This window comes from Lepisosteus oculatus, chromosome 11, assembly GCF_040954835.1.
Source record: "Lepisosteus oculatus isolate fLepOcu1 chromosome 11, fLepOcu1.hap2, whole genome shotgun sequence".
Classification (NCBI taxonomy): domain Eukaryota; kingdom Metazoa; phylum Chordata; class Actinopteri; order Semionotiformes; family Lepisosteidae; genus Lepisosteus; species Lepisosteus oculatus.
Genome location: NC_090706.1, coordinates 24,562,692 through 24,585,505, shown reverse-complemented (window position 1 = coordinate 24,585,505; position 22,814 = coordinate 24,562,692). Strand labels below are relative to the sequence as shown.

At 35.1% G+C, this 22,814-nt stretch overlaps 2 protein-coding genes across 6 annotated transcripts in view; both read left to right on the top strand.

Moving 5' to 3' along the window:
* Positions 1–4,915, top strand: part of acsl6 (acyl-CoA synthetase long chain family member 6) — a 32,779-nt gene extending 27,864 nt beyond the window's left edge. For both annotated transcript variants that reach the window (XM_006631789.3, XM_015349480.2), the window contains exons 17-21: positions 800–916; positions 1,272–1,415; positions 1,799–1,900; positions 2,516–2,587; positions 3,304–4,915. In XM_006631789.3, coding sequence (XP_006631852.2) covers positions 800–916; positions 1,272–1,415; positions 1,799–1,900; positions 2,516–2,587; positions 3,304–3,444 — 576 coding nt within the window. In that variant the 3' untranslated portion in view covers positions 3,445–4,915. The remainder of the gene's footprint in view (positions 1–799; positions 917–1,271; positions 1,416–1,798; positions 1,901–2,515; positions 2,588–3,303) is intronic.
* A 6,680-nt stretch (positions 4,916–11,595) lies between these two features.
* fnip1 (folliculin interacting protein 1) overlaps positions 11,596–22,814 on the top strand; it is a 33,757-nt gene continuing 22,538 nt past the window's right edge. For 2 of the 4 annotated variants that reach the window (XM_015349534.2, XM_015349531.2), the window contains exons 1-2: positions 11,596–11,766; positions 22,609–22,738. In XM_015349534.2, the coding sequence (XP_015205020.1) occupies positions 11,678–11,766; positions 22,609–22,738 (219 nt within the window). In that variant the 5' untranslated portion in view covers positions 11,596–11,677. Of the gene's footprint in view, positions 11,767–19,645; positions 20,271–22,608; positions 22,739–22,814 lie in introns of those variants that run through there. The other 2 variants (XM_015349533.2, XM_015349532.2) reach the window with 2 other exon arrangements.

Sequence of the window (22,814 nt, the reverse complement as noted above, 5' to 3'; positions counted from 1 at the left end):
ATTGACTTTGAATTTTTCATAAGCCTACCTGCTCATACGCCTGTTGCAAAACACTTCATCCCTTCACATTGGGATTTTTAGAGAGCAGTACCAGCATTTAGGATCTTTTTGTTCATTTACAGTATATACAGTAGAAATAGAAAATGAAACACCCTACTTCATAATCCTTGTGCTCACCTACAAGGTTTTCGATGGCTTGGCACCTCAGTACCTACAATATCTGACCCACCTTGCAGCCTTTGTTTAACAGACTCTAGTTGTCGCCCAAACCCGTCTACATTCTATAGAGGGCATGGCCTTCTCTTGCTATGCCCTAAAGCTCATCAGAGTTATCAGAGAGTCATCTTCCCTGAGTGCATTTATATCTAGACTTAATACCTTTCTTTTCAGAATGGCTTTTATTAAATTTGTCTGTTCTGTGTCTGTGTCTGTTCTGCTGCATTTTCTAATGACAGTGTATATTCTGCTGTACCCCTAACCACTTGTGTTTCTTATACTGTATGCTTATTTTGTAATTTACTGTTTTTTAACTTTTTATGATTTTACACCTACTATAAAGCGCTTGGAGATGCTACATTTAAATTGCATGAAAAGCTTATTATTTTAATATTATTACCCTGATAGTGTGCAGATTTCTTTTGAATCCAGGGATTAACCTTGTTGTCATGTAACCTTGTCTGATCCCAGAGTAGCAGTGGCCTTCTTGCAATATTGTGGCCACAGTTAACAATGACAGAGTCACTTAACAATGAGCTAAATGAGATCTTCATAATGAGGAAATGTTCTCTCGAATATGCAGGTGTGTGTGAAAGGCCCAAACGTGTTCAAAGGGTACCTGAAAGACCAGGAGAAAACAGCCGAGGCCCTGGACGAAGATGGATGGCTGCACACTGGAGACATTGGGAAGTGGTTGCCTGTAAGTCTCCAACTGTCACGAATGGCATTGCTAAAGCAGAGGATAAAAATAATGCTGCATTCATTAAATTAATATATGCATTATACCTATAGTTTGTTTAAAGTGTACGGAAATGTTTTTGCTTGATTCCCTTCACTTTGCCTGGTGTTTTAGGTAAATTGTTTCTTTCTTTGCATTGTGCAATATATCTGTTTATTTTGTTCTGTACAGAAAGGTTTATTCTGTCTCTTGCTAATTTTAGCTCCGAATCCCATAGTTTGTTCTACAGTTCATGTATACACTTTTTCTTATTTTACATTTCCTTTGATTAGCTTTTAGGATCTAGGTTTTTATGTTTTTATTTATATTTTGCCAGAATGGTACATTAAAAATTATTGATCGGAAGAAACATATCTTCAAGCTAGCTCAAGGAGAGTACATTGCGCCAGAAAAGATCGAGAACATCTACATCCGGAGTGAACCAGTAGCACAACTCTATGTCCACGGGGATAGCTTACAGGTAGTATATGTCTCCCTTTCAGTGCAATCCCCATGTTGCTTTGATAGTTGATCTTTAGTTTTATCAGAGGCCTAAGGCTGCCTGCAAATGTTCAAATGACAAACAGTGGTGTCTTCATTTAAAAAACTACACATCAAAGTCTCCAGGACAGAAATAATATGTAACTGACCGTAGAATGATTTCTGCTGCCTTAATTAGCTGGTTTTGTTCCTTCACTACAAATATGAACCTTGTTGGAGTTCCACTTAATAAGCTAATTAAACTGAACCTGATTGTTCAGTGAAGCATTCTGTGCTGTTCTGTTAACCTACTGTAACAACAGTACTGCTATGGTTTGTGTTCCAAAATATATTTTACAATTGCATCTCTGGTGCTTTTTACAGTCCTGTCTTGTTGGTATTGTTGTACTTGATCCTGAAGTATTGCTGGACTGGGCCAGGAAAAGAGGCATTGAGGAATGTTTTGGAGATCTGTGTAAAAACAAAGTAAGCATACAGTTTATCTTCATCTTAAAAATATACAAACACACCTTTTTATGGAATAGGAGATTTTTGAAGAAAGAATTAATATTTGTTAGCAATGAAAGTTAGGTTTCTTACAGTATTCATAGCCTTTTTGCTCCTTTTCTATAAGTGAAACACTTTAACGTGAAAAAAATAACAAAACTTAAAAGTGACGTTATAAAAATGAAAACTAAAAGATCTACCTATTTCATTTCTAAGTGAATTAAATGCTCTACAGAAACATGGAAGAGGGTTTTTAGGCATGGATTTTAGAAATGCACTCAAAATAATAAGCATATTTTTGGAACTCATTTTGGAAATCATATAAATCATATTTAACTTCACAAAAGAAACAAAGCCCCAAAGAACATTCTTTCTTATAAAAACAAAACAAACTGGAGCCCAGGCAAATACTGTAATGTCTGATTAGTCTGCTCAATACTACTAATGCTTACAATTCACTATGGTGGACAACCCGTACACATAGGGTCGATTCTTCATTACTCCATGGACTCTTAAAATAGGCATACTGTAGCATTTATTAAAACAACAAAGCAATACTGGATTTTAATACAGCCTTTTCTGTTATGTGTAAAGGAAGTGAAGAAAGCAGTAATGGATGATATGGTACGACTGGGAAAAGCAAGTGGACTCCATTCTTTTGAACAGGTCAGAAACTCTAAACTTCGAAGTGTAAAGGTTTCAAGAAAAGAGGGATATTAGGGATACACAATTGAAGGAAAAGATATTCAATATGTTGCATTTAATCTTAGATATGAAACAATATCTATTATATATTTTGTCTAACGTTATTTTGACTGTGATAGCACATTTTGCAGAAATGGAGGGAAAAATTAGTATCGTTTGTACATATAATAACTTATATATGTATACGTTATATATCTTATGTTTAATTACAAGGGCTGCATGGTAGCACAGTGTTTTGCTTTGCTGCCTTGCAGCACTGGGACCCAGAGTTCAATTCCAGACCTGAGATGCTCTCTGCTTGGAGTTTGTATGTTCTCCCTGTGTCTGCACAGGTTTCCTATGGGTGCTCCTCCACAGTCCAATGACATACTGGTAGCCTAATTGGGTTTTGGAAAAATTAGCCCTAGGTGTTTGTGTGTCTGCCCTGCAATGGACTGGTGTCCTGTCCATGTTGTACCCTGCCTTTTGCCCATTGCTTGCCAAGATAGGCTTCGGCTCCCCTGCAACCCTGAATTGGAAAAGCAGTTAGAAAATGGATGAATATGTAATGAGTAGGTGGTGATTTGGACAATATAAACAGGTGGTCTCCATGAGTTCAGAAATGTATTTGTGTACTGTTTGGTAGTGTTCATAACGCATCTTGCTGGTGTCTAACTTAGACTCTCCCCTTCCATTAGGTCAAAGACATCTACATCCACAATGAGTTGTTCTCAATACAAAATGGCCTTCTTACTCCAACATTAAAGGCGAAGAGATCAGAACTGAGAGAGTTCTTTAAGGAGAAAATTGAGCATATGTATGCCAACATCTCTATGTAAATTAATAAATTCCCCTGATTTCAGAGAATATAGCAATATTGCTGTATATAAACCACATGTCCTTAACTCTTAATTAAATACAACATTCAACTATGAAAATGGAAGAAAACAATACAGGTTTTTGTTATTAGTACTGAAGGAGTCAGGCCTTCTAGTACTGGTCCTATCCAATGAGCAACATCCAGGCAATCTGGTGGGCTGATGCTCTAAAGTTAAAACCAAATCATCTGTTATTATTAATATTCAGTTTTTATATTTCTTGCCCTGATAAAAAAAATGGATTTTTCACATCTATCAAAAATAAACTATAAATGCAAGATTAAAGTGGCTTCAGAAAAATCAGAGGTTATTTATTCACAATAAAAGGCATAACACTCTCTTGTAGTGTCCTGTATTGCTTTCTAATACACAAATGGTCTACAAGCTTTATGAAATGAATGTAAAACTATATTGATAATGATATTTGTTTAGAGTTCTGATTGAGATATTCAAAACTCTTGGAAAACACGTAAAAGGCTTTAGTATTAGGACCTGGTATTAAGTATTAAGTATGGTTTTGAATTTCTTGCAAATCAAAATAATTGCTTTAAAAAGGTGAAAAATTAGATATGAGTACATATCTAAACAATTATATGTAAAAAGATTTAAGTATCCAGTAAAAAACATCAAGTGTATTAATCCTGTACACTGGAAAGCATTAACATGATCCCACATTCAAAGAACGGCATTGCCAGGTATGGATAACAATTATGTGAAGTAAAATAAAGACACATTCTAAAATATACACAATATGAACCTACTCTTTTTTTGTATGTTTAAAATTATTAACCATGTAATGTACTGAAAGGACATACAGCATTGTTAAAAAATAGTGATATGCAAAAATGTTTCTTTTTGTTTTTGTTTTGTGTAGCACTGGGTTGACTTGGACTTGGAAATATTTGTACTGTCCAAAATGTATTTAAACCAAGGTCCAGTTTTGTACACTTATTTAAACTTTATGGTGAAAAGGTCTTCAATGATGTCACGTTGGCTTTCTAATACATTTAATTGTCATTTTTGTATGATAGACAGACCTTACGTTGTTAAAAAGTGTAAATAGTTCACCATGACCAAAGCCTTTGTCCCCTGTACACAGATTTCTCTCTATCACCATCACCAAAGACAAAAAGATCATAACCTCTAGTATGCTCATTATGAAATGTATTGTAGTAAAGGCACTGCATTGAGGTATACTGTATATTTTAATCTGTATGAATAAACATGAATGAAAGCAATGTATTTTAATCAGTTATTAATGTATATCTTTTAAAATCATCCACTTTTATAACACGTTGTCTGTAATACTATGCTTCTACTGTACCTGACAGCCTCCTTTATTTCTCTGAAACATTTTATTTCCTTTCAGTTTTCCTGTTCAAACATATTTTGTTAAAAACAAGCTACAATAAATGATAATGAGTTTGTCTAATCTTAGAAGTTTTGTTTTTCTGGATTTGCAATTAGGATTTGTGTGACCTCTGGATTCATTCTGTACAAAGTAGTAAAATACAATTTTTCAGTTCTAATGCATTAGAGATTAAAAATGTCATTTTCCTTTGTTTTTTTCCAAGATCCTGGTGCTATGCTGAGATGTTAAGTTCATTTCATTTCTCAGTAGTATTTGACATGCAAATGTATGATTGGATGAATGGAGAATTAAGAATTTGAATTAGTTTTTGCATGTACTGTATGATTGTCAATCAAACATGTCAATCAAGACATGGTAATATCTTCCAAATAGATATTCTTATATCTATATCTATATAGCACATATACTGTATATTTTTAAATTATTTTCCTTCATGTAAAATACTTGAAGGTGCAATCTAAGATTATTTTTAAAAATGTGGAAACTTAAGAACTTATATAGATCTAAGCAACAGTATGTAAAAAAAATACTTGAGAAGCCAGGAAGATATAGGATAGGTTTAAGCTTTTTTCATTTTTATTTCTCAGATTTAAAGGGGTTTAATTATATTATCTGTTCATACATACACATTTTCAACAAAGATAAATGAATTACATGAGAGTCCTGAAGATATCAAGGAGTATAAAAAATGATATATTCATTGAGAATTGCCCACAAATGACTTTTTTACATTTTAAATCTCAATATTGTTTTTATCCTTCTTACCTTTGTGGTGTTATTAATCTTATTAAGGCTTATTAAGTTATTAAGGCTTCACAGATGTGAAAACTGTATATTGTTAATGAAAGTGCATGTGTTTGTATAGCACTCTTGTAATATGAATGTTCAAAGAGTGGACTGGAAGCAAGTATTTTGCATGGTAAACAAAACCCAGCCTTAAAGTATTTAATTAATTCAATAATTAACACTGCAAGGAGTGACATGACTGGCTGGAAGACCAACCAACTGCACTAAAAAATCAACCTGATGAATGTATTATACAGCATGAAATGAAATATGCTATACATGTATTATATATATATATCATATGTAAAGGAAATAGGATTAAAATAAATTATAAATATAGATGATTTCATAGTTTATCAAACTGCATGGAAAAAATAAGATGTGATTGTTATGATTTTTTGTATTTTTGTGGATTTATTTTGTAATCCACAACAATGAAATGACTCCCATTATTAAAGACTTATGAAGGTCTGTAGAGGTTAAGATTTAAATTAATTATATGGAACCTAATTTTGAGCTGTTTTCTAATTGTATCATGGCTGTCATTAATTTTGCATTAATTCGTTTTTCCATAAATTTTAACAAATCGGAAAAATAAGAATACAGCATAAAATGTAAGAACATTGTAGAAATTTTACTTAATAAATGTTTATGTCTAATCTGTATTTACATTGCTTCCTTACTCATTGTTTTTCATTTTATTACTGGATGGGTGATTATTAATTCAAAATGGATTATTTACAGTACAGTTATAATATTGTGACTTTCTCATTGCAATGTTTTCCAAGAACTTGGTAAAGAAAAACATCTTAAGTTTGTCCTACTTTACAATTGCCAAGTTTTCAAAGGAATAAAGTTTTTACCTTGATAAACTGTACAAAAACAGAAGAGCAGTGGCTAATTTAAAGTGGCTTCAAGAACTAAAAAAACATTAGATTCACGGCCAGTTGAGATACTGGTGTACAATACTTTCCCACACTACTGTAGTGCTGTTTAATTTCTATGCATCCTTCAATTTTGGGAATATTGAATTTTATTTTTATTTCACCAGACCGATCATTTTGAGATTTTGTTCTGGTTAAAGCAAGGCACAGGATAATATCATAGTATAATAATGAAGGTGCTAATAATTAATTATGGTGATTGTTGTTATCAGAAAGTCTTTCAAGAACTAAGTGAAGCAAAAGATGCCCAGTTGTTTGTAAAGCTAAACAGTACATTGAGATCAGCTAGGGTGATGGTATTTATTCATTTTTAAAAGATATATTTTAAAAACAATAAGGAATACTGTCTTAATGAGATGTGGTTTGTTTAAAACCACTAGACAGGTATAATAATACCCACAATAGTAGGCATAAACTATTTAATGTTCTGGCTGTGTATTTAATTATGCCAACAGTGTGTAGCAGGTCAGCAATACTGATGATTATTGTTTCACTGACCTGCCACTAGAGGTCGTTTAGGCCTCTGTTTTGTTCACCTGTATGATGTATTAATTGAATAATTACTTAACTGGTCAAGGGTAAAAAGCTACAGTTTATTCTTACATGGGTTTAATTTAGACTAAGTTTGGTTATAAAGGGATACACGGTTCTGCTGAGAGTTAGGCCTGTTGTGGTGCTGTTTTTTAACATAAAGTTATAATAATGCTTCACAAATTATTCAGATTGAGCGCTGATAAGTCCACGTAATGCTGTTAATTTTACTTAAATAGTAAGTGACGTCAGACTGTCAACTTTCTGGTACTTCTGTGGGGCTCAGGAAGCCCTGTGTTCTGAAAAATGTTGCATTTGTTTTCAAAAAGGAACAAGTAAAGGTTTATTCCACACTGAAGAGAGTGAGACACCTGAAGAAGGGTCTGCAACCAAAACTTTGTTTCTTTTCTTCGCTTTTCAGCATGGAATAAACCTTTACTTGTTCCTTTGCAGCCTATGCATGCTGACGCAGCTACCTACTTGAACTATTTTTTCAGTTTTCCATCTAACAGTAAAGAAGAAACTAAGAAGGACAGGATGACATTCCCTATGAATCTTTTTACCCTCAGCAGCACCTAAGATGATAAGTACAGTAGCTATTAAGCTTGTCCATATCTCATCTTAATATGTATTCAATCAGTTTATGCATACTAATTCAGTTATAATGCGCACTCTAACACCCTAAAATATGGCCTTATGGTCACTTATGGCTCATTTCAGCTTTATGTCTCCATTCTAAGTTTAATTCTGTATATCCTTCTGTCTGAAATAATTAAACCAGTTCTTACTTTCAAACCGAGGACTTAGTCAAACAGTTCATAACTATCATTTAAAGATGGTATGTAATGCAATGTGATACAGATTGAAAGATTGTGTACTTGGATTGAAAGATTGTGTGCTTGGATGAAGAAGTTTAAGAAGTCAAGACATTTAAGAACTTTACATCTCCTCAGTGAGTTCCCCTCATCACAGTGAACACTGGTACCGCTATTTCGAGTGCTTGTTAACTGTGCTTTCTTTATAATTACAGAAATGAGCTGTGCTACTCTTCAGATCAGTCAAAGGGTGTTAGCTGTGATTATGAAAGCAAAAAAACACTGCAAGAAATCCTACAAAATTAAGGTTATAGGGAAAGTTGATTGTTGGTTGGTATCTACTGTACAGTACTTCCACACAAATATGGGTCCTATCCAAAACAACACAGGAAGGTATGCTGAACAAGGTGTGACAGAAGAGAGTGGTAAGCCTAAACCAGAGAGAGAGAATACAAGGTTTCCTGAAAGAAAATTAAATCAAGGAAGAGTTTTCCAAAAATCTGCAAAGAAGAATGTAGATCCTCTAGATAGAATGTGAAATCAAGACGTTCTGCAAGAGGTAGGTTGTGTTTTCTTTAGGCCATTATACTGTGAGAACATTACAAGGTGAATGGGATTGGTTGAGTACAGTCTTGAAGGCTGAGACCCACAAGCCCAGGGTCAAGAGTTAAATGTGTATACCTCAGACCAAATCTGGGTACCCCCGGTCCTGGAGGACCTCAGCTCTTAATTTCTTAATTAAACCATTTTTTTATTTGAACAAATTAATCGTTGTTTCCCGATTTTGGATCGGTGGTGATTTAATGAGATCTACAAAATCACAAGCTAGGAACACAAGGGCTATTACGATGATTTGGGTTTCTAGTAGGTCGCATGGGACTTCAGACACTTTCTCAAAAGGCAATGCTCTCTCATCATCTGGGGTCTTCTGTCCTTTTCCCTCAGGAAAACTGCAATAAAACAAAACTGGAGTAGAAGAATAAGGCAACTCATTAAGAAAACGAGTTGTGGTTGACTTTTCACATCTTTACCAAATGTTGGATGCCGTTGATGTTGATTAAATAATGCCTGGAGATCACATTGTTTGCTATATTTGTTAAGTACAGATCCAGGTAGAACAGACAGACAAAAACACCTCACATCGCAGACTACAGGGCTCAAATGTTTCTTGCCAAAACGTACAGAAGAGTTGTCTTTCTTTTTTTCTGAGGAAGAGCAGCAGCACTATTGCCGGTATAAACATTTTCATGATGTATGAGTGTTGTCTGGAATGAGCTCTTACTTTGAAATACTCAAATCATTGAGCTGAGAACACAGATGATGCTCCCTGGAGGCTGAAGCCAAGCCAAAGAGCTGAGAATCTCCTCAAGGGACAAGTCCAGGAGAACATAACTGTGGTGTAGGTGCTGTGGGGCCATTTCCAAATTGGAGCATATAAAAAGAATGAATTAATTAACTATGACTTTTGCTTTTCTCATTTGTTTTCACATTTCTCTAGTTCCCACATGGTGCTGGGGCAGAAACTTCACTTTCAGTTGAGCTGGTGACAAAGAAGGTGCAAGAGACAAAATGTATGGGAACAAATGAGGACAGTTAGATGTACAGTTTGAGTGTTATTTTTAGCAAGTATTTTGGAAATAACATTGCATAACCGTTTTAATATTTTTTATATTATTCAGTGAATGAAAAGATAAATTGTGCCTGAATAAGAAGGCAGGTTAATCAGATTCCTCTACTTCAAACAAAGGCTTGAAAGCTTATTTTAGGAAAACTTTGTGTATATAGAAATAACATGTACATTTGAAAAGAATAAAAATGTTTCGACTGTAATTTGTTTTGCTATTCGAATAATACTAAATTTGTTTCTGTGGACACATTTTCATGTAAAAAACTCGTAGATATTAATTAAAAAAGGATTTTTTTATTGTTATACATTTTGTACATCTATACTTTTTATATTGAGATTAAAACTGAGATTAAACAAAACTGTCTTCAATTTCGCACACTTTGCAAATCATACACCACTGTCTGGTGTTGAATGCGGATGAGCTAAATGATAGTCTTTCTGTGTTTCGGTAGAGGGCAGTGTTGCCTTTAATGAGGATCATTTTCTTTAAAGGTGTTAAGAACTACCTGCGCATGGTAAACATTTTGTGTTGAAGTTATGAGATGGAAATTGGTCACTAGTGTTAAGTGAACACTTAAAGAACTTTTTCAGCTAAGCATCATGCTTGGGTGTATATTTTATTGTAACCAGTGAAGAGCAAGATGCACAGATGTGCTGAGTTTTATTAACCTAAGAGCCAACAGATTTCATGTAGCAGCAGGATGTCATATTCATCTGAATTATAAAGTGAACAAGCACTGACTGACTAGAAAATCGAATAGAATAGAATTTCAATCAGATGTTTAAAATGGATCCATCACCTAAAATTAATGTAATCTTTTTGAACTTCTATAAAGAGGAAACGTTTATTTGAACAGGATTTCGGACTTTGACTGTTGCTTTTGTATACATAAATCTGAACACAGTTCATCCATTCATCCAGCAACAGGCACAAGAAAGGATATGCCCTGCACAACACTCCAGTCCATTGAAGGGCACACAAACTCTCACCTACAGTAGGGCCAATTCTCCCAGAAGCCACTCAACCTAGCAGAAAGGTTTTGAGCTGTGGGAGGAAATTAGAGCACATAAAAGAAACCCATGCAAACATGATGAGAACATACAAACTCCACACAGACAGTACCCCAGGTCAGGCATTAAACCCAGACTCCCAGCACTGCATGAGAGCAATGCTAACCATTGCACCACCATGCTGCCAGAATGCAGTCTCGTGCAATCTTATTATTCCAATGTTAGGTCATTTTATAAAGAAGTGGTCACTCAAATTTCAAGATGTTACTAACTTTGCTTGTGTAGTTTTAGCTGAAAATGACTAAAGAAAGTCATAGGTTTTTCTACCTTGCTTTTCTTATTTTAAGTATTTATCTACAGTACTGATGTGCAACAAGCTCTGCATTTACAGTACTCCTCTACAGATGTAAGAGAAAATAGATTGATACAATGACATTTGAAGACTCATTTTGTGTAATGGCTATCTTTTTTAGCGTGATTTTTGTTCTGAATTTACTTATTTTAAATATGCCTTTTCTAGTGAGTTATCACACCTGTTTAATGAAAACAATTTCGTTGTATAAAGCTTTTTATTTAGCAAATGTAATTGATTGAAATATGCTATAAAGGTATTTCCCCCAAACCATTACATTAGATTTGTCTAATTTTAAATAAGATTAGTTTCAACATTTTTTTCCTGTTACGTAATGAACCTATAGCAATGCTTGGTATTATTTAATTAAGGAAAGTGCATTCTGTAGTAAAAGACTCATGCATTCAATGTATCACCTTAAGATGTAAATTGAAACGTCGTATATTTAAGTTTAACGTGTGGTTTTGATAATTTCTGTACAGTTCTGTAAATGTTTCCTAGCCACACGCCAAAATATCAACACAGCAATTCTGTCGACCACGTGGTGCTCTGCCAAAAATAACAGCCAATCGCGTAATTGAAAACCATGAAGGTGCAGTATTGTCCAATCAGAAAAATCGAGTTGTGTTTCCTAGCAGCTTGTGTGACTAATGCCTGTCATATGACTCTGACACAAATGGAGTTAGTTTCAAGGAACTAGGTGTGCTTGTGGATTGATAAGAAAGAGAATTTTTGTACCAAAGTATTTGGTACAAAATGCCTCCTACGCTTTTTCAAAAACTTTTTAATAAAAGAAATGCCTTTTCGCCTCCTCCGAAGTGTGCAAAAGACGAGCAGACATTCAGGTACGTGACATAACAAATGGTCTTGGTTTTAATACCGTGCCATGGTATGGCTTCTGTTTGTATCAAGATAACGTAAGTTTCAACGTGGTTGCTCTTTGTTTTTGACAACATCGTGATTATGATTGCAAAAAGAAGAATAGAGCCGTATGTTTTTTGGACTCTTTTGTTTCTGGGTTACGCATTCGCTACATTAAAATATGGAATGTGAGATTTTTACAGAATTCAAGTTTACTTTTTGGGGTGTTGACATTTGTTTGGGTAAGGTGGTGCATAGAGTCGGAATGACGAACTGGGATGCAGCCTGTTCGGGGAGCAAGTTATATGATTAAGTACCGTGTTTAAAAACGCTATTAACTATTACAAATCCATTGCAATCGGTCACCCCCCTTACTGTAAACCATTGACGAATGTAAAATTCACTCATCTCTCGAATGACGACAGGGCGTCTGACTCAATTATATACAGTATACCGCAACAAAAAACGCGTGGGTTTGTGTGAGGTCAGTAAAGCTAAAATTCATATCCTCCCCTCTCACACCCTATTAATATTAAAGATTTGATGTTTTAGAACACCATTTATAGTCGGCACTGCTTGCATGTATTTATTGTACAGTATATAGGCTGTGCATTGTATTTATTTGAGATATTCTTACAGTCCAGAACTGTGCTGTGCAGTATGTCTGATACATATTTTGTAAGTATAGCTTATCATGCTCTTAAAATTGCATTGAGTGAAAAGTACAGTATATGATGCATGCAAGTGTTCACCGCAGTCGTACAGTACTTTAAAAAGATTGGTATGAAAAGGGTAGAACAGATTATGGGTCTTTCACAACTTTTCTGGGTTGAAGACCACTGTCTGAGAAGCCCCTCTCAGGAAAGTCCCCCAATTTAAATAATCTGAATTCTACAATAATTATCGGTAATATAGCATTGGATATTAAAACCAAAAATGCATGTCTTCGTGAGGGACCTTTTAGTTAAAATAGACACGTACAGTATGTGACAGGATTCCTGCGCGTTGCAGAGTGAAACTTTTTCGTTTTGCTGTATCATGAATCACAAGACACATTTCCTAACACGACCGCTATCTATTGCAAAAATGAAAACTGTCATTTTTTTGAGGTTATATTTCTTTTTGTTAGGTATTGCTTTGTGTTACAAATTAAAACATTTTCTTAAGATTTTTTTTAGGAGAATGCATTTTTTCTAGTCCCCTGCTTTGTTAGGACAATATACTGATTATGTTAATATTTGTAGAAGATATGCACTGAGAGAAGTAATATTAGGTCCAGTTGTGTTCATGTGGTTACTGGTATCTTATTGATCTGAGATAAATTAAGTTTTTCATTGAATGATCCCATAGAATTTTCATCACTATTCATAGTTGATATTTTAATCTTGCTGGAGTGCTCTTTTGTTCACATTTTTATTAAGAAGAAAATAGATTCTCGTATTTGTCATGGGGTTCTACAATGTGCCAGAATAGTGTCTCTGGCTGTTTAATGAAGAAGGATCAAATAAAACTTGATTTTGTTGAGGTTTTTTGTTTTATCCAAGTCTTTGGGCCATACCTCTGCATTCATCAGTATTTGTGTTATTTTGTATGAAATTAAATATTATTTTTAGGTTTGTTTTGATATCTTCAATTGAAGTAGGATGTTTGTTTTATCCTTTTTTAATGAAAGGGAGGCTTAATAAATTGAGCTGTGAGACCTTATGTTCATGAGATTTGATATACTCTTTTTTTAGGCATTTTAATAGGGACATTCCTAGAGAATTGATAATCTTTAATTGGAATCCTCTCACATATTCTCTAGAAGTCTGTGCAATTGAACTTGAAAGCGTAAATTAGCAAATTCCATATTAAAGATGCCTTACACCTAACCATACAGAAAAATATGCAGCATTTTTACTTAAAAACAGGATTGGAATCACAACTGCATTCATTCAGTACCTCTTCTGATGTATTTATGACATCATTGAGTTCCCAGTGGTTTCACAGACCTTAATTATCACTAATCCTGGACTACCTGATGTTAATTTGGCTAGCGAGTCCAGGGTTTTCACAAATTAGGGTCTGCAAAATGAGTCCGTAATGCACAACACATCTCTGTGGCCTTGCACATCAGGTCATTCCACATTTCTTTTGTGGGTGATGATTTTATAATGCGTATTAGAATCTGATCAGTACAAAAGTGACTAATGAACTTTGTGATTATGTAATCTAGTTGTGTAGTAGGACGAGGTCACATCTGAGGAAAGAGTAAACTCCAGAAAGTTTTCTCTTTTAAAGGAGGGGGTTTCATTGATTTTGGCTCCTATTTTTTGTCACTAATGGTGGACACTTAACTAAAGTCTTTCATAATATAAACTGAACTATGTGCCAGCATGCTGTGTGTGCTAATCACAAGCACATGGAATGGGCCCTTTATAAATACACTTCACCTTTCTGCTGCGGTCAATTATAGGTAAAAATGCTATAAATTATAGCTATAAAAATGCTTTACCTGCATTAATGTACGTCACTCAGTCTGGGTTAGAATCCATTCCTGACCTTTGGGCTTGACCGAATTTTTTATTCCTGAAACTAAAGTTTCATTCAGTCAAACATAAATGATCAAGTAAGTGTTTAAATATCTTTAATATTGTTGTTGTTTCTATATCTTAATTCTATATTATCTGAGATTCTGTAAGAAATCTGGAATGCTTCTGCTTCATGGCGCATGTAAAAAAGAATTGTAACTTTTAAGTGGGGGGTTGGTTTTTCACATTTTTTACAAAGCTAAAGGATTTGAAAAAATGGTGTTGGCTGTTAGGGATTTGTAACAGTAGTGAAACTTAAAAATCTTAGTCTCACAGCTTGTGAATGGTATGTTGTCAGAAGGGGCAGTCCCTTAAATTTGAAATAAAAATCCTTTCTTCATTTTTCTGTTAGAATCAGCTCTATGAATTTTTTAGCTAAAATAAGCGCATCCTAAAATGTGACTCACTTCAATTCCTGTAATAAGGGCGGTCTGGTCTCCATATTAGTCTTTCAGTTTTTTTTCTTACAGGAAGTTCTGCATGTGAACATTAATTCACAATGAACTTAAGTTTCTTAAGAGACCATGAGCACATAAATGTCACTGTAGCAAAGTGAATAATTATTAGTACCCCACCCTAGATTATCACTGATACAGCTGCATGTTGTTTCTTTGGGGAAAATCAACTTTATGAAGGCCCCAGATTTTCAGGAGAGTCGGAGCTAGAAGCCAAATCTGTAATTTGCGATTGAAGACAAAGTCGTTTGGTTTAATTTGAGTATAATATAAATAATTTTACAGACATAAACAATAAACATTTGTGTCAAATGATAAGCTGTAGCTCTATAGTCTGTTAAGCAACTACCCTAATAAAAAAGTGAAAAACATTTTTAAACAGAAGTTTATTTTTTGAATAGATTACTCATATTTTATCCTCTTAAGCTCTTAGAGCACACAGTGATGAAAGGGTTGTCCTCATGAATACCGGGGAGGTCAAACAATTGGCTGACCTACTGAATTTAAACCAAAACACGCATGTTATGTATTTATACCCATGATAACCCAGGTCACAAATTATTCCCATCCAGCTGAGTGCTGTGTTTCCCAAACCATTGCAAAAGGCTCTGTAAAGTTGGGGCTACCAGCACTTTTGAATGCCTCACTGGAAATTAGCCCATTCATAGCATCAGAAACTCCACCCTTAAATCTTAATACAATGCAAACAAAATCTGGTAAAAGTTCATCTCGGTGAGAGCTGTCAGTGGGGCCTTTTTAAATTTGTTTCGGCTGAGTGTCTGTTGTGGTGCACTCTTGGGTTTATTTTGCAAGTTTGAATGCCAGCATCAGAAAATGCCCTTTCCTTTGCCTTACTAATAAATGATTCTCATTTACATGTCGAGTTAGTAAAGTATACTGAAAGAATAGTTATTTGTCTTGTCTTTATTGCCTTTCATATCGTGATAAAATATATAGTACCTGAAATTAGGGAAAGGACCGGTTTTGATTTTGTTTTGTAATTTTGAGCTTTTCTTTGTTCTACAAAACAATGTTAAAAAGAGATTATAAGGTTGATAAGAGGCTTCCCTTATTGCTAACCTTAAGAATAATCTGAATAATTTTGATAAAGGAGAGTATGAATTTAAACATATATTATATAGCCTACCATAAGTATTTCTTTGGATTCGTTACTGTAGCAGTGGTGTGACTGCGATGTAGCTCATCAGACTAATGGTTACCATTAAGTCAGCTTGTCATCATGTTCCAGTTTGAGCTATTTTGAATAGCTTCGAGACTTCTCGGAACTGTGGAATCATGATACACTTGACCTAAAAACATGATTTTTCTGCATTTTCCTTATTTTTTTCTTCTGTATAAGCTTTTCGCACCAAATACTGTACAATGCAATGTGAAAGCTTTTTATTTTATACTGTTGCTGTTGATACTTTTTGATATCCTGTTGATTTTGAGGCTTTTGATCATTTTTATCTTTTATGTGCCTCACAAGTTTAATTAAAATAATATTTACTATGTTTTCAAACAGTTCAAGTCTTGGAATTCATGACATTCTTTAATAATATGACTTGATATAGTATGTTAAGAGCATGCATATACTTATTACTCAGCTTCATACTCTGTATGAAGGATAATTGCATGTATTGTTCCAGTTTTCTAAAAATAATCATAATAATAAATAATAGTGCTCATGTTCTCTAGTAATTTGTGTGTTTTAAAGAAAAAAATATAACAGCATCTATCTTTTTTATGCTGTAATACTTTTTACAGTATGTCTGTTGAAGTACAGCAATTTAAAGTGTATAATAATGGTGGTATGTGTTTGGCAGACTACTTCTTACATGGGCAGGCATCTCTGAAAATGACCTGTTGCTATCAGTGATTCTGGAATTTATCCATGCTTGTACACAACCCTAATTTAGGAATATCCTTAAATGAACTTTAGCAGGATCACATTGGATGCAAAGCCAGGCGTAGCTTGTAATTGTAAGTGATTTGAATGTGAAGCAGAGTGGTTATGTAGGGTTCTCTTGGTCTGGGTCTGAATCCAGTGATTAATGGTATCTACTTATTTATTCTTTTTTAATTAACTTATTCAAATGCACAGCCTGTTCATGACATCTAAACGGACAGTATTGGGTTTGACAGGTTTTTACAAAATAAATACATTCTATAAAGGCCATTTTAAAAAATGGGGCCTTTAAATAGAAGCAGTGTTATTTCTGTTAGTCTTTAATTAATATTTCTATATTAATTAAAGACTAATAACTGTTTATTGTTTGATTTTTTTTGCCCTGGAAACCAAACTGCAGAATCACTTTTTACTAAAAAATAACAATGATAAATGTGGTAAAATATCAAATTGTACTTCAGAAAGACCTTATATGATACATACTGTATGTTATATTCCTCTGTAGTTTTTAAGAATTCTGATTACAAACTCCCACTGGCACTCACTCTGTTAGAGAGGCAGACTGTTTTCTTTGATTCACTAGTGCTCCTGTGTCTTGTTAAGTTGAATAGTAACCTGCACGCAACGTTGAATCCTATGTTGCTCAGATTACCTGTGGGAATTGGATTTAGGTGAAGTATGTAAACTGGCTAGAGGGAGTGGATCACCTGCTCAAGAAACATTGCAACACATGGTAACTGTATACTGTTATTTCAGGAAAAGAAAAAAAAAACTTCAAGGTTCATTTACCTTGCATAACTTTCTTGCTGATCACATGATACAAAGATTGAAAACAAACACATGCTTTAAAGTGATTATTTAGCAGAACAGCTTGATGTGCAGTATAGCACGTATATTTGCAGGATACTGTATGTGTGTTTCGAGCTAAGGTGTTCTTTGAACCTGGATTGTAGTATTTATGAAGAATTTGCTTTACATTTGTTTCAAGTTGTGCTGTAGTGCTTACACTCACACAACTTTGAGATTGTTCCTGTAACAAGAAAATGGTATTATTGAGATTATGATTATGATAAATTATTTCTGACCTACAGCATGAGTGTATCACATTTACTAACTAGGGTCAAGTCTTCAAGTCAGTTTTGTTTTTCAGTCCTGTTAATCGTTTGCTCTGGTTAGGTTTTAGAGTCATTCCGAATGCATTACATTTCTGCATGCCAAGGATTATAATGTATTGCGAGGTACAATGTTCCTTTGAAGGTTATTAACTTTGCCTGTCTATGCAGTGAAAAACCAAAAAACATTCAGGTTTCTATAACTTGTGTGATTGTAGTGTAGAGATGCATACAGTAGATCTTTTGTGTCTCAGGAGCTACTTCAGGGAATCCGTGCCTCTCACACAACATGGATTTGGATCTGAACACTTATTTGTGTTCCTCCTTGCTTTACATCACCTAGATGATGTTTTTTATTCTGCTATTTGGGCGATGCTGTATTACTTTTAATAAAATGGCTACATTGAAATGTGTATTTTACATTTTGATCATGATTCTAAATATGATGTTATCGACCCATTCCTCTGCTAAATAATGGCACGATGCTTGGATTCGCCCTTTTTTAAAGACCTCACCTGATAATGGAATGCAAGAGTCATAGCCTGGAACTACAGTATGTTTCTGACTTAAACCAGACACATGTCTCTGGAAAAACATCCTTAAAAGGCACCTGTTGCAATTTGTATTTGCTTTTGACATGGATTTTCAGGATATGTTTTCATTCATCCCTTTTCTAACCGCTGCATTCAGATCTGGGTCGCAGGAGAGTGAACTTGGCAAACAGTGGGCACAATGCAGGGTACACCCTGAACGGGATGCCAGTCCATTGCAGGGCACAGACAGGCACACTCTCATACCACAGCCAATGTTTCCAGAAACCATTTAACCTACCAGTACAGGTTTGAACTATGGGAAGAAAACAGAGCGCTTGAAAATGCGAGAAGGACATACAGTACAAACTACACACTGATAGCACCCAAGGTTCGGAATTGAACCTAGGACTGCAGTGTAGCGAGGTAGCAATGCTTGCCATTGTGCCACCATGCCACCCCCTGTCCTGCAGGGCCTAAGTAAATATTTGATATGTAAGGTGACTGAAAAAATAAAATGGTGTACTTTGATGTTGACTTTAGAGGCAAGGTTTTGTCACTGTCCGTGATCCATGATAAATGGGTTCTTATTTTTTTGTTTACAATTTGTTCAAAAGTCCTCCATTTGGATTGAGGAGTTGAACTGTATCATACTTCATTAAATCTGGGCACTGCTCAATAAGCTGTCCAGTCTCCAAATAGATTTTGGAACCATTGTTGTATTGTCCAGTGATCTATTACAATGATTGAGGGACAAAAGGCCTATATAAAAATGAAGCAGTGTGTCATTTTAAGTGCTAGCACTGAAATTGCCTCCCACATATACTGCAGGCAAGAAGGTAGACATTTCTCTGGCCAACAGCTTTTACTGTAACAAAGATTTAATATATTCCATTGTGGCTTTTAAGCTGAAGGCTGAGATTAGTCAACGTAAGTAGGTTTGGAAAGGGAGTAGGCCTGTGCACTGCAGAATAGTGGGTGAGTTTCAAGACAGTCCTCTGAGGAAGTGACTGTTGCCTGTCACATGGTAGGTAATGGTGTGTGTTTCTTTTTGCTCATCTGATTTTGCAAACAGCAACAGCAAAGCTGACTGCAGGTGGCCCATAAGCTTCAAAGAATTTTCCAGTCATTTGTATTTTTTATGTACTGATTTATTGATGCATTTATTTTCAATTCAGAGAGGGGAGATTTCTGTCACTCTGCTGGCACCAAATGTGTCTGGACTTACGCTTGACATGCTGAGAGCAAGGGGAGCCGTGTGCCAAAGACGCAGTTGCTAGGGGGGCTGCTGTGGTCAGGAGGGGTGAACAAGTATCAGCTTTCGCTGAGAAGAAACAGTGATCAGACTATTCTGGCACTGAATGCCTCAGCAGGGCTTAGTTTTCACATCAGAATTAGCCAGGAGGAGATGGTTCATGACCAGGAATTTTTCACTGGAAAAATACTAACATTGCGACAGGAAAACCAAGGCAGTGGCCAATTTATTTGTCCACAATATACTGTAGCCTCATTCCTCCTACCTCCTGTCTGTTGCGAGAGAGGGTACAAGATGTTTTGTATGGATGGCAGCGATGAGGAAGACGCATTTGCTACTGTAGCTGCGGACTTCAAGGCTTCGTTCCTATAGACCTCTCTGTCAGTTGTTCTTTTTCAACTGGATACAGCGCTATCTGCACAGGAGCATGGAAATTCCTTTGTCTGAGCTGTGTCCAGCGTTCCTGGGATGTCACCTGACAGTCTCATGTTTTTGGATGAATTTAGTTCAGAGCTATTCTTAGTACTGGAGAGAGTGTGAGTAGAGGGGCTTGGGAGATTGGGAAAAGGCTGGCAGATGAACAAAGATGCCCAGGTACCTGCTCAATTTAAGCAGAGTTGTTGCTTAAATTATTTGTTTATGTTCATTTATGCAGTGGTAAGATGTTTAAATTGTTTAAATGATGTTACATGTGTAGTACAATTTGAGAGGAAGTGACATAATTTATTTATGCTGTCATTTATTAATGTCTATATTAATTATGTTAGTGAATACATCATATATCCAGTGTATTTACATATGGCCTACTGTAGTTTTATATTTCTAAAAAATGCAACAAATACTGTTCTAATACTCATTTATTGAATTTTAATGCATCTCAGTATATGTATGGCACATGTTCTATATATGTAGATACTTTACTTAAAATGTTTTGTTGCAGTATATAGTATATATAATAACAGTATACGTTCTGTTTTTCTTACAAATATAAAAGGGGTCGTGCCTAAATGTTGACTATAATTTATTGTAACTTAATATTTAAGTGACTGTGCAGAATGTGGGCAGTTGGAAAGGAGAGAAGTTTTATGAGTTTGCCATGGTTCGGTATCTACTACAGAATTGTAATACACTTAAGTGCATTTGTTTTTTAGAATTTTGAACCAGCTTCTGTTTAGTGCCCCAGAGGACTTTAGTGTCAATAGATTGGAAGGAAGAACTGATGTTTTAAAAGGGCATGAAAATTGTCTGTAATTGCAGTTGGCTGGGACAACACAGTCAGGCTTCTGAAAATAATACACTTGTTAAGTGTTGAGATACTTTACTGCAGCATGCCTCTTCAGACTGTTCACTCACTGCTTTAGAAACACTCTTGTATTCCTTGGGGGTAATTAACATCAGCATTGCTTCTCACCTGTCATTTCTTACTCAATTTTTTGGCAGTGCTTTAATCCCATCCTCCCTGCCAAACGGCACACCTGCTGTTTCTCTCACTGGTCGACACATACAGTTAAAATCACCCAATCCTCCACAGTTTGATTTAAGTGTTGCCAACAACTGTACTGTGCATAGGAGTCCCAGAATGCCTATGTGACTCTAAAGTGTAGCCTGGGGTACAAAATGGATTATTTACTTTTACAGGTCTTCAGAAGCAGGTAAGGGCTCAAATCAGATCTTCAAGGCAAGCACTTTTTATGCCAGAATAAAAAGGTGTACTGCTTATGTGGTACTTTTGTTTTTAAATGCACTGCAACAGTAGAAAGTTGACTTACATCCCTGGTCCTTGGAACAACACTGGTATTGGCACACTGCATGAATGTTGCAGTCCCCAAGGCCTTGATATGGTTTATACTGTGGATAAAACCGTTTAAATTTACACTCAGAGTGGAGCTGATGCTGTCTTTGGAAAACATTTGAAATTACAGCAATACAGTGTGTAACTGCTTCTCATTATTTATTTCACACTTTGTTCAAAGAGAGTAACATTATTCAGATAAGATAATATAAGGATAATACAGCAAAATGAATTATTTCATTGTAAGATTAAGTTCTGTTAACCTTGAAGAGGTTTGTTGTGGTAGCTTATTAACAAAAGGGTATAAATATCAGAAACATTCCTTTCATCAGTGACCAAGAATATTCTGTGTTATTTATATGGGGTTTTAGTTTATGTAAGTGATTTCAAGTGCAAATAATTTGTTTAAGAGTTATATTAAGTGATCTTTCATCAAGTTAAATATAAACTTTTACTGCAGAGATATCACTGGAAAGAATATGCTGTCCTCCTCTGCATTGTGTCAAAACAGCTATAAAGTTTATGGTTCAGTAGCACCATTTGTGTATGATGATCATTATTGCGTAAACCACTTTTCGGATGTACAATGACTAAAGCCCAAAATAACTTAGGATCTTACCCTGTCTCTTGTCATCACCCTTAAACTAATAGGAGACATCACTCTTCCTTGGAACAACTGTTTAATCACTTTGTTTTTTATGGGTTTAAGTGTTTTAACTTTTTCCTGTAAAGTGCTACGAAAACATGCTTTTAAAACTATTATTACTACTATTCAGGTATTATATAAGGAAATTTTGAATATGACTCCAGTCCATAGATACTTATAATTATTTCCCTTGAGTTCAAGTTACTGTATATTTTCCTACATGATAAAGTAGGAAACAGTGTTTTTTGGCTGGACAGAGAAAAGGCATTTTGATAGTACAGTCTAGGATGCCTTTTGCTACCGTATATGCCAGACAGGAGATAAACATAGACTGCAATATTCAGTGCCATTTTATATTAGGTTGTCTTGAGCTTATTAAAATGTTTGACGGATTGAAGTGTAGTCTTCACTTCTGTGATTCTTTCTGGATTTTTGGTTTAGTATTTAGGAGTTCATAAAATTCTTACATAAAATATCACACTTGTGGTGTTTCTTTCATATATTGATGACACCTTGGTTTACAACAGCAGAATCACTGCATTTGCTTTATTCTTTAGCTGGCCATCTCCTGAGCTGGAGCCAGGCCAGATCAGACTGATAGTGTATCAAGACTGCGAGAGACGAGGAAGGAATGTTCTATTTGACTCCAACACAAAGAAGAAAAACACAGAAGAGACGCCAGTTTCGGTGAGAAGTGAACGTTTTGTAGGAAAAAGTAAATGATGAAAGTAGGGTTCTGTTTGGTGTTGCTGGTAAATGAGTA